This window comes from Gavialis gangeticus, unplaced genomic scaffold (assembly GCF_001723915.1).
Source record: "Gavialis gangeticus isolate Ggan-Ray unplaced genomic scaffold, GavGan_comp1, whole genome shotgun sequence".
Classification (NCBI taxonomy): domain Eukaryota; kingdom Metazoa; phylum Chordata; order Crocodylia; family Gavialidae; genus Gavialis; species Gavialis gangeticus.
Window position 1 is genome coordinate 28,569,194 of NW_017729022.1, and position 13,719 is coordinate 28,582,912.

The 13,719-nt window shown below is 40.0% G+C and overlaps 1 protein-coding gene across 1 annotated transcript in view; it reads left to right on the plus strand.

Moving 5' to 3' along the window:
* LGR5 (leucine rich repeat containing G protein-coupled receptor 5) overlaps positions 1-13,719 on the plus strand; it is a gene marked incomplete at its 5' end in the record, with an annotated part of 144,283 nt that overhangs the window by 56,631 nt on the left and 73,933 nt on the right. The window contains one exon of the mRNA XM_019515783.1: positions 7,787-7,858. Coding sequence (XP_019371328.1) covers positions 7,787-7,858 — 72 coding nt within the window. The remainder of the gene's footprint in view (positions 1-7,786; positions 7,859-13,719) is intronic.

The window sequence follows — 13,719 nt, forward strand, 5'->3', positions numbered from 1 at the left end:
GGAAAGCAAGTTCCTTGATTTTTTTATGCACCTTTTATGCTGATATTAAATAAGCCTACATAATGGGCTCATGTGTCAATGTCTTGCTATTATTATAAAGGTTACTGCAAGCATAGCCAATTTTTTTTGGAAGTATCTTAGTGTTTTGTCTTGTAGGCTCAGATCTAGTTGCCACATATCAATATACCAGTGAAACCATCACACTAGTTTGTTATTCTAAGCATCTCTTAAGAAGAGTTATGCATATTATGCATTGTATCTCTCTCAAATCTTTCTTCCTGCAAAACTACTAAATTATAGATATTTCCACGTACAAGATTCAGTTCTCGAAATGTGAGTCCTTGCAGAAAAACATCTTAATCATTGTTTTTTGTGAACTTCCCAGAAGAATTATAGATGCAGTTGGAAGTCAATTGTGTGAATAAATACTATAATTTTATTGTCAGGAAGTCCCTACAGTGATTATTTATACAACCATGCTTGTCTCTGTACTTCTGGAAGGGTACGTACTTATGTACCTACTAATACAGTAACATTGCTTATTTGCATATGCATTCTGAAAGAGCCCATTACAATGAAATATATGATTCTGTAGCTTTATGTAGGCGTTCTGTGAAACTATTGCCAAATTACCTATCCTTTATGGAAACTGTATCCTAAAGGGTCTTGAGAATAATATAATAGGGACGCAATGTGATCTATGAATAAGGCACTGGAAAGGGCTTCAGAAGACTTGTATTCTATGGCTATCCTGCTGAATGATCTTAACCAAGTCTCTTCCAGTCTTTTTTCAGGGAAATGGTGATACTTATACTTACTTTGTGATTTAGAATATTTGGAGATCTGATGATGAAACTGACTGTATGGAAATTAAGTCATAAGAAGTATTACTTTAGTATTGGCAAACTTAACTTTGGACAGCAGTAAATTTTTATATCTTTGGTAAAGAATTTGCATTTGAGAAATAGCAGATTTTGATTAGAATAACTAGTCCATTGTGGTCTTAGGTTTTTGGCTAAGATTAAGCGAGTAGATTGTAAAACCAGTACTCTTCTTTCACAAGTGTAAATATCTTGGGAATATAACTACTAACCTGTCTTCAAACATAAGACTGTCATATTCAATAGAGAATGGCCTAGGCAAATGTTCTTAGTTAGGTAGCTGTTCCTAGCTAATGAAAACTGAGTATTTTCATTCAGACTGTTATTGTTAGTGTTACAACCTAAAACAGATTTAACTTTCAAAGACCGTAATAAAAATAATCATTCATATGTCTTAGGCGAATAGAGACCCAGATAAGACATAACTAACAATAGAAATTAACAATATAAGCAATATTTTTAGGATAAATTTATAAGTTGCAAAATTATTTTTATCTAATATTAAATTGCTAGAATAGTTCCATCATGTTTAAAAGCAGCAAACTAGACTGCTCAAGTAGATGTTAAAAACTAGTTCACTTAACTTGGTTTGGTGGATTTGGGGAGTTTATGGTATACTACATGCTTTCAGGTAGGTAATTGGAGATTTTTGATTATGCCTGCAAAAGAAGAACATCGGGAAATCTGATATCAAAAAAATCTTATTTTATTCTGTGCATCTGGATCATGTGTGTTCTTGTAACATTTGCAGGTTTCTTGAACTCACTTGAAGTGCTGGTTACTGTGAAAAAGTGTGTGCATGTGTGAGTGAGATGTCATTTGAAATATTTATTATTTTTTTAAAACAACCCACCACAACAATATTCTCCACTTTTCTCAAATGTGAAATTCTTCTCCCTCTACTATAAATTACTGGTCAGAAGCCCAGGATGGTGGGCCACTGGACCAAATATAGAGATTTTTGCAGATGCAATAGTGCCACCTGCTACAATAATTCAAGTAATTTTTTGCATCTGCTTCAAAGATAAAAGTTTTGTTCCCTGACAAGTCACTACTGCCGGCCAACTCTTGGAGACCAGGTTTTAGAATTTTTACTGGAGAGCAGGTGATTTTTGTCTGTCTGTCTGAAACAACCTCTGGGGCAATATACAATACTGGAGCCTAAATTAGTAGTGTATTAAATTTTACTAAATTAGTAGTGTATTAAATTTTATAATGTTTACATCTGATGTTGTGTTATTCACATCATTCTATATTGCCTTTGGAATTCAGTCTCATGGCAAACTCTCATTAAAGTCAGTTGGATTTGCACCTAAGTTTTAATGGAAGTGCATGGCAATATGTTTGCTTGTTATAAAAATATGTTTAAAAGATTTCAGGGTTTTAATAATTACATGTTTAACTATAGTTTTTACATATTTATCATTGTAGCATGTAAATGTATATCAGGTTTGAAAAGAAAAGCCTGGGGCTTAGTTATTTTAATTTTTAGTGCGAACATGTGCATAAAATGGTAGTTTGAGGACTGGAACCAAAACTAGTATAAAATCAGTTCTATTGAAATCATCTGAAGTTCTTTATTGTTTATATGAAGCTCTTTATTGTAAAGTTCTTATTGTTATAAGAATTGGTATTGTTATTCTTATGTGAAGCTCTTATTTATTATTACACTGAAATTACTTATAACACATCCTCCATTCCCTCCTCTTTTCTAGCAAGAGCCAAGTACTACACTGGTTCTGACAGGCTAGTATAAAGCAGGGAAACAGAAAAGTTGGTAAATACATCTTCTGAAAATAGAATTTAGCTAGTTGGGGTATAAGGCCAATCCTAGGCACTCCTTAGTACTGTTTTCAGTGCAAGTGGTGTGTAGATCCAGTCTACAAAGTAGCTGTTGGCTGCTGTATTGGCTGCTTGTCTAAACTGACAGATATGCTCTTTATCCTGGATTCTGTGCCTCCTTCAGAACAAGCAGCCACATATACCAATATAGGCCCTCATGCATGTGCATCAGGCCTCAGTAAATTGAAAAACTGGCCATTTTATTAGACATATAAGAATATAGGAACCTAAGAATAGAAGGATCTTGGCCTAGTACACTCTCCTGCATTTGCAGGTCATAGTTACACTAAGGAATCCCCCAAATCACTGCTTTAATATTCACATACAACTACAGGGCACAATCCCTGAAACAACAAGAACACCCTATAACATTCTGTTGGTAAAAACAGGAGAAGTGAGGGCATTGCAAAGCCATACCACTAAAATGAGAAGCAGGTAGCTGGTTAATATATGCTCAGAGAATCCTAGAACTGTGTCCCAAGCTACATAAGAAGACCAAAACCCACACAGTTCACGCCAATCTGACCTACAGAAAAAAAATCCTTCCTGAAGCCAGATTTGGAAGTTAGTGGGTGCGTCTACATATGTAATTTAACATGCATAAATAAACTCCAGAGCTTATTGCTCCAGAGGTTTTTCATGAGCAGCACATGGAACCCAGCTGGACCAGCCTAGGCTGACAGAGGAACCAGGGGGTCAGCCTGCCAGCTGGCCACTGCTCCCCCTAGCTCCACAGGCTGCAGAGAGGCTGGCTGAAGCATGAGGGTGCTTCAGTGTGGGGCTAGCTGGCAGGCAGCCCCCACACTGAATCCCCCTTATGCCCCAGCCTCCCACCCCACAAAAATATGTGGAGCCCCACCTAAGCAACTTGCCCAGAGCTGCTCCAATGGGGCTGCATTTGCAGCAGAGGGCTGGCTGAGGCACAACGGTGCTTTAACGCGGGGCCAGCCCCTGTGCTGAAGCACCCTCATGCCCAGGGCTGCTCTTCCTGGCTCCACATGCTGCTGAGTAGCTGGCTGGGGTGGGGCACAAGGGTGCCTCAGCCAGGCATGGCAGCGTCTACATGTGCACTACTGTGCATGGAAAACTTCATAGCAGTATAGTACTCTTATTTTACAAGGCTATTCTGCTGTGGGGTCTATTCATTTTGTGCACCCTAATAGGGGCGCACACACAGTTCAAATTATGGAGGAGCTTGGGGGCCTTAGCCCCCCATAAGAGATGAGAGCTCCCCCCCCCAACACATGGGCTGTTCAGCACCCCTTCTCCCCCCTGCAACAGCCCGGAGCCCATGTGCCACTGTGCACAGCCCCCGGCCTGCCCCGTGCCTTTCTAAGCAGCCTAGGTGGCGGTGGTGGTGGCTCCTTGCAGCTGCCACCGCCATTGGCCCTAGCCCTGAGGTACTGGCTGAGACCCATGCACACAGCCCTGACCCAGCCAATTTTTTGCAGACCCCCCCCCACCACCCCTGCCCCCCAAGAATTGAAGTCTAATTTGAACCCTGGGCACACATGTAGACATAGGGACATTTACCATGCAGTTTGTTGGTCTTCTATGTAGCAAATGTCCCATGTAAAGGTGCTCAATATGACTAAGCAGTAGAATAAGCCTTAGCTGTGGCCGGTGTCACAATGCTTCAGAGAAAACATTCTTTCTGGGCCCCCTGAAGCCAAGAGAAATCATAAGGGGTAAAAATTTCCATCTTTCTCCCACTAATAACTATAAACTTATCTAATTCAGTCTTAAAGTGTTTCAGTTTCTTTGCCACCTTCACTTTGCTTGAAGGACCATTCCAAAACTTAACTCATCTGACAGCTGGAAACTTGTAACTTCCAGCCTAAATTGGAATTGGATCATTTCCAAATCTAATTTTTTTGTAGCCAGTTTGTAGCCATTTGTTCTTCTACCACTGTTGTTTCAATGTTCAGCTTAAAAAGCTCTTTTTCTTTTCTAATATTCACTCCATGAACATGCTTGCAAAGGATGGCCATACATCTTCTCAATCTCTGTTTCAGTAAGCAAAACAAGCCAAACACTTTTAATCTTTCATAATAAGATTTCTGTTCCCTTTACAGCTTTAATGTCCCTTTTTGGAACCTGCTTAAGTTAATATTTTTTGGATCATTGGCAATCCCAGAATGGCACATGGTATCTTACAATACTGCTAGTAGTTCCTTGGCTCTACTGCGTGTGTCCCATCTAATGCACCTTAGGATCATTGGCAGTTTTTCCACAGTGGCATCACATTGGCAGCTCATGGTCACATTAGGAGCAGCCAATGCACTAGCTCCCCCTTTTGCTCAGCTGTCTCCTCACTATGCCCCTTTTCTTATAACCAAAATCCTTGTTATTGGTCCCTAAGTGCATGACCTCGCATTTCATATGGGTAAACCTCATTCCATTTCTAATATTTCATGTGTGTATGTGGTGTTCATTTCTGCTCTTTAAATTTTTAACTTATTTGGGGGGAGTTAATTTTGCGGGCTTAAACAGACAGATATCTTCCTGTTTTGTTTGATGCTGTAAAAAATGTACATATATAAGATAATACATTCTGTATGTTTAACTCGTTTTTTAAAGACATGTTTAGAATTTTGTATGCATTAAGCAACTAGCACGTGGAAACATAATAGGGCAGCTGGGTTCTCAGGGCAACAACCACTTCCAGCATTGCTCATGCAGTTGTAGTATACTAGTGCATGGCCACAGTGCACAGCAAAAGCAAGGATTAAAAGCTGCCTGTTCTTATCCTTGTATTCCAAGCTTTTGCAGAAAGGCTCATTAGGAGGCTTTGGATGACAGGTGTTACTGGCACACCACAGGTATTTGGTGAGGTGAGATCCTCAGTTATACATCATATACTGTCTCTCTCTCCTGTACAGATTACTCCTACTATAACAGAAAGCATTAACAGAAGAGGGGATAAGTTCAGAGTTGGTTTAGCTTGGTCAGAGGACAGAGAAATGCTGTTTATGTGGTGCACCCATACATGTGGCAATTTGAGGATTAAAGCCTTCTATTTTCAGGTGGCACAATTTGATTTTTTTTTTAATTTAAAAACTGGAAAAGTATATTCATTTACAAAACCCCATTGAGATACATTTAGAAAATGCAGATCAAACTGATTTTGCTTTACATACCATATTGTATCTCACTGGGTGTGTCTACATGATTAGTCATCTGTGCTGTAAACGTATTAACTGTACAGTACATGTCTCGGCATCTACATGTGCACCACTATTAGGGCGCACAAAACTAATAAACTTTGCAGCAGGGTTGTACTTGTAAATACTACAGTACTTGGCAAGTACTACCCTGCTGCAGAGGGGGGGGTTTCATGCACAGCGGCACATGTGTAGACACTGCCTGGGCTGGCTGTAGCACAGGGTGCTTCAGTGCAGAGCTCTGGAGTTTTTTGCTCCTGAGTGCACATTTAAATGGTGCACCCAGGAGCAAAAAACTCCAGAGCATATTGTTCTGGACTTTATTTGTGAGCATTAATCACATGTGTAAATGCACCCACTGTTTACTAAGATGTTATTTATTTAAAAGATGGGATTTCCTTCTGTCCAAATAAATAATGATATATGAATACATATATTCCTTTAGCAAAAACGAAAGGATAATCATAAAGTGGCAATATATTTGATGCGTTGATCTCACAGTAAGACAGCAAATGTTATCACTACACAGTTTTATGATTAATAACGTTGATTCCAAAATGAATGTAAAAAAGTAATTCTATTAGTCGTTTAAAAACTGTTGTGAAATAATACTTTTTCCTTTCACTTCAGTATCCTGATTTAGCTGTATTTTGCAGTTCTTATATCTCAATAAAGTAATGATTCAAACATACATAAATAGAGAGACCTGAAAACTTTTATTCTCTGATATGAAATAAATAGTGTGATTAATAGAAATTTTACCAACATCAATAAATTCAGATAATTTACTTAGAATATTTCATCAACTAGAAACAAAATCAGTCATTGAATACCATCCAGTATCCAAGCATTAAATGACTTAAAAACGGTACTTTTAATAGGTAACAAAACATTTATATTTAATATATAGGTAAAAAATATTCTTGATTTTAAGAACATTGTTAACACTTTTCTGATGTAGTTTCATACATCATATATTATGTACAGTATTTTATTATGCAAATTGAATTGCTCTTAGTCTTATACTGGGTGAAATTGATAATGATTCTACAGAAGCATAGGAAAGACTGTGAAAAAAAATATTTTTAAAAGTTAAAAACCAATTAGATGGAACTTAGCCTAAAACAGAAATTGATTGAGTTCCGACCAGAGCTTAGATGGCTAGTGGTTTCCTGTGCCAGGAACTACTGTGGAATCCCACCAGGAAGTGTGCTACATGGCAGGATCACATTACACCCTTGTTTTATGGTTCATTTCACTTCTTTAATGCAATTTGAGAACCTGCAAAACCAAGCAAGTTAAAAAGAAGGCACTGTTATTTTTAAAATTTTATTTCTTTGAATCAGAAATAAATTTTCTTTTATTTGTTTTTACAAAGTACCTAAAGTAATTTAGGAAAAAATCAGTAGCTCTATACATCAGATTATGCAGCCAAAGCAATATTTTCCATATCTATATGAAAAGTAAAATGTAGAGCTCTTACTTCTTGACACTTTGGTTTGTCTGCTTTATCAACCCAATAATATGCCACAATTCTAAAGCAACAAATAATAGTAATTTTCTTTTATTACTAAATAATTTTAATGTGTTATAGTGGTTTATTAAAATTATGTAGACTAAAAGGATTGCAGGACTTTCTAGCTTGCCAGCTGATTTACAGAGCATGAGAAAACATTCCAGAATCTTTGGAAAGTGTGTATGTTACAGCTTGTATTTTGCTTTGATAAAGCTGTTTTATTAAGAAAGAAAATGTTTATAATACTAACTAGATAATGATTCATCAGTCCTGGCAGAGGAACTAATTTTTGTTAACATAGTACTTAAAAATGTGTGGAATGAACAGCTGGATACCACAGTTGTGGCATGCCATATTAAGGCTCTGTCTGTTTTCCCCTACAGTGATCTCAGTATGAACAACATCTCTAAGCTGCCCTCAAACCCCCTGCACAATCTCCGCTTCCTGGAAGAGCTGTAAGTATCATTGTATCTTTGATGGGCATAGTCAGCACTAGACACATTCCTGTGTTTGTCTCTGATACTTACTGTGGGAACCAGATAAAACAGTTCAGGAAAGCTGTCAGCCCTGACACTTTTGGCACATGCGGAAACACTTAGTTGAAAAAACCAATTGCTTGTGATTCTGGAAATGAACTTATAAAAGAGTTACCATGAGGCTACAACTTCTCTAAGCCAAGACAGAGCCAAACAAATTAAAATTTTTAAACAAGGGCTGTTTAAAAAAGCTGGATTGCTTTTTGGAAATAGTTAAGCAGCAGGATATTAAAAGTTTGAATACTGGCTCATGTTTATTAAAATAGCAAGTAAAGCTATAATCAAAACCAAAACTTGCTGCTTGGTTCTGCCTGTGTCAAGGACAACTGAGTCTACATTTCATAGCATGAAGTCTCCTTGTCCTCATCACTTTTAATTACTTTTCCCTTGCACTTAAATTTATCCTCCCTCAAGGCTGAGTGTAAAACACAGAATCCTACAAAAAGCTTAGAGGTGTGCCATCCAATACTTTCTGCAAAAGAAAGAAAATGTATACAGCACAAACTAGCTAATCAGACATAGAATTGGACAGATTATGCTAGGTAGAAGTGATAATGACCTAACCAGAAATGGAAGGTACTATGCACACCTGTGACCTGAACATTGTAGCATTCCTAGTGAACGTGTCTAAAGCTTAGAAGTAAACTCCAAATTCTCCCTTAGAGTGATCGATAGTCAGTAGCTGATGTGCCATAGAGCCTGGGGAAAAAAGGCTGCACATGCATTAAAAAAAAAATCAAGAAGTGGATTAAAGGAACTGTTTAGCATCAACCTCTAAGAAAACATGTTCTTTTATAAGCCCCTAAAATGTAGGCCCCCTTTATTTCAGGCATCTTAGCAGCTAGCACATCATAAAACCCACAAGGGACATGCAAAATTATGGTGGTGCCTCCACACAAAAACATATTATAACCAGGGGTCGGCAACGTTTTTGGGCAGAGTGCCAAAAACACCTACAACCTCTACTTGTTAGATGTTGGCATGGCAGGGGAGGATGGCAGGGGAGCCACGAGGGGCCCAATCCTTATTGTGTCAGTGTAGCCTCCCCCCCCCCCAAAGGCATGTGCGCCAAGCAAAATGCCTTTGTGTGCCTTGCTCTGGCATGCATGCCAGGGATTGTGCACCCCTGTTATAACCTAATTCATCTCCTCCCTCCCAACTCTGTTAACTGCGTTTCAGTTTTGTTAACTACATAACCCATTGTCCTAAATAATTCTACCACTTTCTTTCTGAAAATACTATTCACGTATTAATTCTGCTATCACATTCTGATTCTTGTATCCAAGCTACATCCAAGTTAACTCTCTTATTCTGTGCATATATACCAGTCCTGATAGCCCTTCATTTTGTTGTTACCCTTTTCTGCCTTTCTGTCCCCCTCTCCCTTGCCTATGTTCTGCTATGGGTATTTCCCATGCGTCTGGGCTTTGCTGGTTGCCACCTGGGACTGGGAGGGGATTTTTTTCCCTTCCTACTGCTATGTGTGTCAGGGGTTTGTTATAAGCCGTCCTCATAAGCTTTGTGTTTTGACTGCAGCCAAGGCTAAAGATTTTGACTATGGTTTACTGATGCGCCTACTGGCCTTCCTCTTCACTGACAGTTAAACCAACTGCCATATTTGGGGTCAGGAAGGAATTTTCCCCCATGATCAGATTGGCGCAGTCCATGAGAGGTTTTGCCTATCTCTGTAGCACAGGGTTGCAACAGTCTGTCAATTTGAGGTCAGCCATATTTGGACCTGCAGATAGGACAATCATGGAAGACAATCATCCTCGACTGCAAGGGATTGCCAAAGATGTAGCACAGGGAGTGGCCCTCATCCCTGGACCTCTCAAGCATATTTTTAAAAACCTTTGCAGCAGCAGGAGATTGGCCTCTACAGCCCTCCTGCTTTACCTGTAGCAGATTAGGGTGTTATGTTAAAGAGAAAAGGTGTTTTCCTTCTAATGGCAGTCCTTCAGTATTTGAAGACTGCCACCATGTCCCCTCTTCAATGGCTTTTTCACATACCTGAACATGTCCTTCAACCTCTCTGCACAGGGCTTGCTTTTTAATCTCTTTATTATTTTGATTGACTGCCTATGGACCCTCTCTAGGTTTTTCATGTCTTTTTTTTTTTTAAATGTGGAGCCCCAAACTATATGCAGTACTCTAAGTGGAAGCCTAACCAATTCCAAGTGGAGGCACTATTACCTGCCATGCCTTGGCACCTAATTCCTCTATTGATGCAACATAAAACCGCATTTGTCTTTTGTGTAGCTGAACGCCTTCTCTTCAGTCTGGAAAAACATAGGCTCAGCGGCAATCTGATGGCCACCTATAAGTTTATCAGGGTGTTCACCAGGATCTGGGGGAACAATTATTCACCAGAGCCCCCCACAAGGGATGACAAGGTCAAACGGTTATAAACTCTGGCAAGACCATTTCAGGCTGGACATAAGAAAGAATTTCTTTACTGTCCAAGCCCCCAAGGTCTGGAATAGCCTGCCATCGGAGGTGGTTCAAGCACCTACTCTGAAAGCCTTCAAGAAAAAATTGGATGTTTATCTTGCTGGGATCCTGTGACCCCACCTGACTTCCTACCCCTGGGGCAGGGGGGCTGGACTCTATGATCTTCCGAGGTCCCTTCCAGCCCTAATGTCTGTGAAATCTGTAGCTGCATCACACTGCAGACTCATATTAAATTTGTTATCCACCAGGACTCCAAAGATATTTTTCCATAGAGCTGCCATCCAGCCAGATTTCACACATCTTGTATTTGTATTTTTGCTTATTTTTTCTGAGGTGTAGCACCTACCATTTGTCAGCACTGAACTTTATCCTGTTGGCTCCAGCCCAATTTTCTAATCTGTCAGGATCCTTCTGAATTGTACTTTTGTCCCACAATGTGTTAACAATCCTTCCCAGTTTAATGTTGTCTGCAAATTTGTTCAAGACACTCTCTTTGCAAGCATCCAAATCATTAGTAAACACATTGAACAGCACTGGGGCAGGACAGACCCCTGTAGGACTCCACTCAAAACCTGCTGCCGTTGTGACATGCATCCATTTATAATTACCCTTTGCTTGTGGTTATTGAGCCAGCTGTCTCACTATACTACCTTATGGTAGTTTCATCTGTCCCTCATTTCTCCAGCAGCATTCCCTTCATCCATCCAACTAGTTATCCTGTTGAAGGAGGAGATCAAGTTTTTTGTAGGGTTGCCAACTGTCCATAAGTTTATGGAGGGTCAGTAAAAAGTCTAAGCAGTCAATGCTGACTGAAGCTGTGTGGTAGGAAAGAAGCTAGATACAGTGTTGAAGCACAGACAGAGCATAGTAGTGCCACCTGGTGTCCAAGTTGAAGCACAGAACTCTGCAGGAAGATCTTATCAGGCCTTTATAGACTGTCTTGCTCCTTGGCCATGTGCTGCTGCCGCTGTTGAATCCTGTCAGCTGCCTATAGTACCGTTAGGGCACATGTTGCCTTTTTGGGGATCTGTGCCAAGACTGGGGGAGTGGGCCTGGATGGGTTAAGGGTAGGATGTAGGTTGGTGGACTAGGGCAGTATGGTACAGGGTGTGGTTGGGGGCACCAGGGTGTGGGGGTGAGTAGGGGACCCCAGGGAAGGGGGGAGGGGGCAGCATGGTATAAGATCATTGCTTCAGTCAGTCAGGATTGTCAACCCAAAATAATTTTTTTTACTGCAAACTTTTTACTGACAACCAAACTTAAAAAAAACCTCAACTGTTTAAATATTATTTTTAACAAGGTTGCTGTTAAACTCCTTAAATTTGAAGCAAAGCCTTCTAACAGAGACCTAGCAGAAGAGCAAAAGAGTTATATTTACATAACACAAAAATATATCAGTAAAAATATATGTCATTAAAATGTTTGGTTGTCAGTAAAAAGTTTGCAGATTATCAGTAAAAAAAATTCTTGGGTTGGCAATCTTGTTTGCTGGGCATGATTTGTTCATAGTAAATCTATGCTGTCTGCTTGTGATCAGGCTTTCCTTCTCCAGATACTTGCAAATGGACTTCCTTTATGATATGCTCCTGTAATTTCCCAGGTATCAAGGTGAGACTAACTAGTCTGTAGTTTCCAAGTTTCTTCTTTTACCCTTTTTTTAAAGAGGGGGACTAGGCCCTTTTCCAGTCCTCTGGTACCTTGCCCATCTCCCATGACTATAAATATTATTGCCAAAGGCTCAGAGATCTCCTCTGTCTGTTCCTTCAGGACCTGGTATGAAGTTCATCAGGGGCTACTGACTTGAATTTGTCCAGACCCATCAAAAGCTCTCTGATAGTTTCTTTTGTTATGTCATCCCTCACCTTATCCCCTTCCTTACCAGAATAATGCTTTTGAGATGTCTCGTTGCAGCCTAATTTTTATGAACACTGAGGCGAAGTCATTGTTGACCAGATCTGCTGCTTTTGCATTTTCTGTTAAGAGTTTGTCCTATTAAAAGTTTTTTGGTGAACCAACAGCTTCCTTGCTTTTTCTTTTCTGGCCAACATATTTTTGTTGTCCTTGACTTGCCTTGTCGGGTAAAGTTCATTTCTTTTTTTACTTTTGCCTTCCTTATTTTGTGCCTGCAAGTTCTTGTTGTTTCCTGGTATGCTTCCTTGGTGACATGACCATCTTTCCACTGCCTGTATTGCTTTCCTTTTTCATTTGAGGCATCCTAGAAGCTCCTTGTGCTTCCATCCTGCCCAGCTTCTAGCCCTGCTAGGCTCCCTTTTCCTCCAGTCTCTTATCCCATGCAACATTGCCATTTATGTCCTTAAGTCAATTGAAATCTGCTTTTTTCAAATCCAGTGTCTTAGTTCGGCTGACCTCATGTTTTCCCAATCTCAGGATCATAAATTCTGTCCTATCATGATCACTTCCTTCCAAATTTCCCATCACCTTCACATCCTAAACCAGTTCTTCCCTGTTGTTTAGTATAAGATCCAGGACAGATGATCCCCTAGTTCACTGGTCACCAACCAGTCATTCTTGATCGACTGGTCAATCAATGGAGCCTCTGACAATCGATCTCAGTCTATCAGAGGCTACACAGTTGGGAGCGGCAGGACCCATGTGCCTGGGCTGAGCTATGCCCTCGCCACCTGGGCCGGGCTGGGTGAGTGGGGTCAGAGCCCAGACAGCTCGTCCAGAGTGAGAGAGGGCAGTAGATCCTGGGGTGACCTTTACTTACAAAAAGTGATCTTCACCATAAAAAGATTGGAGAACACTGCCCTAGTTGTATTCTCAAATTTCTTGAAGAGAAAGTTGTCCTCCACACAAGTTAGGAGCTTGCTCATCAATTTATACTTGGCTTTATCATTCTTCCAGCAGATATATGGAAAATTAAAGTCTCCTATCAGTACCATCTCATAATTTTGGGATAATTTTGTCACCTTTTTGAAGAGTGCTTTCCCCGTTGCTTCTTCCTGACTTGATGGCCCATAATAAATCACCACCATTGTATAGTCACCATATCTGTCACTTTTTATTTTTTATCATATACATTCTGATCTGCTACCTTCTTCCTCCTGAACCAGAGAAGCAGCATTTGTAGTTGTAATATACATGGCAATATCATTGTCTTTTCTCCCAACCCTGTCCTTCTGAAACAAAGTGTAGCCCTCAGTGTTGATGCTGTAGTTATAAGAGATTTCATAGATTTCATAGACATTAGGGCTGGAAGGGACCTTGGAAGATCGAGTCCAGACCCCTGCCCAAAGGGCAGGAAGTCAGCTGGGGTCATAGGATCACAGCAAGATAAGCATCCAATTTGCTCTTGAAGGTGTTCA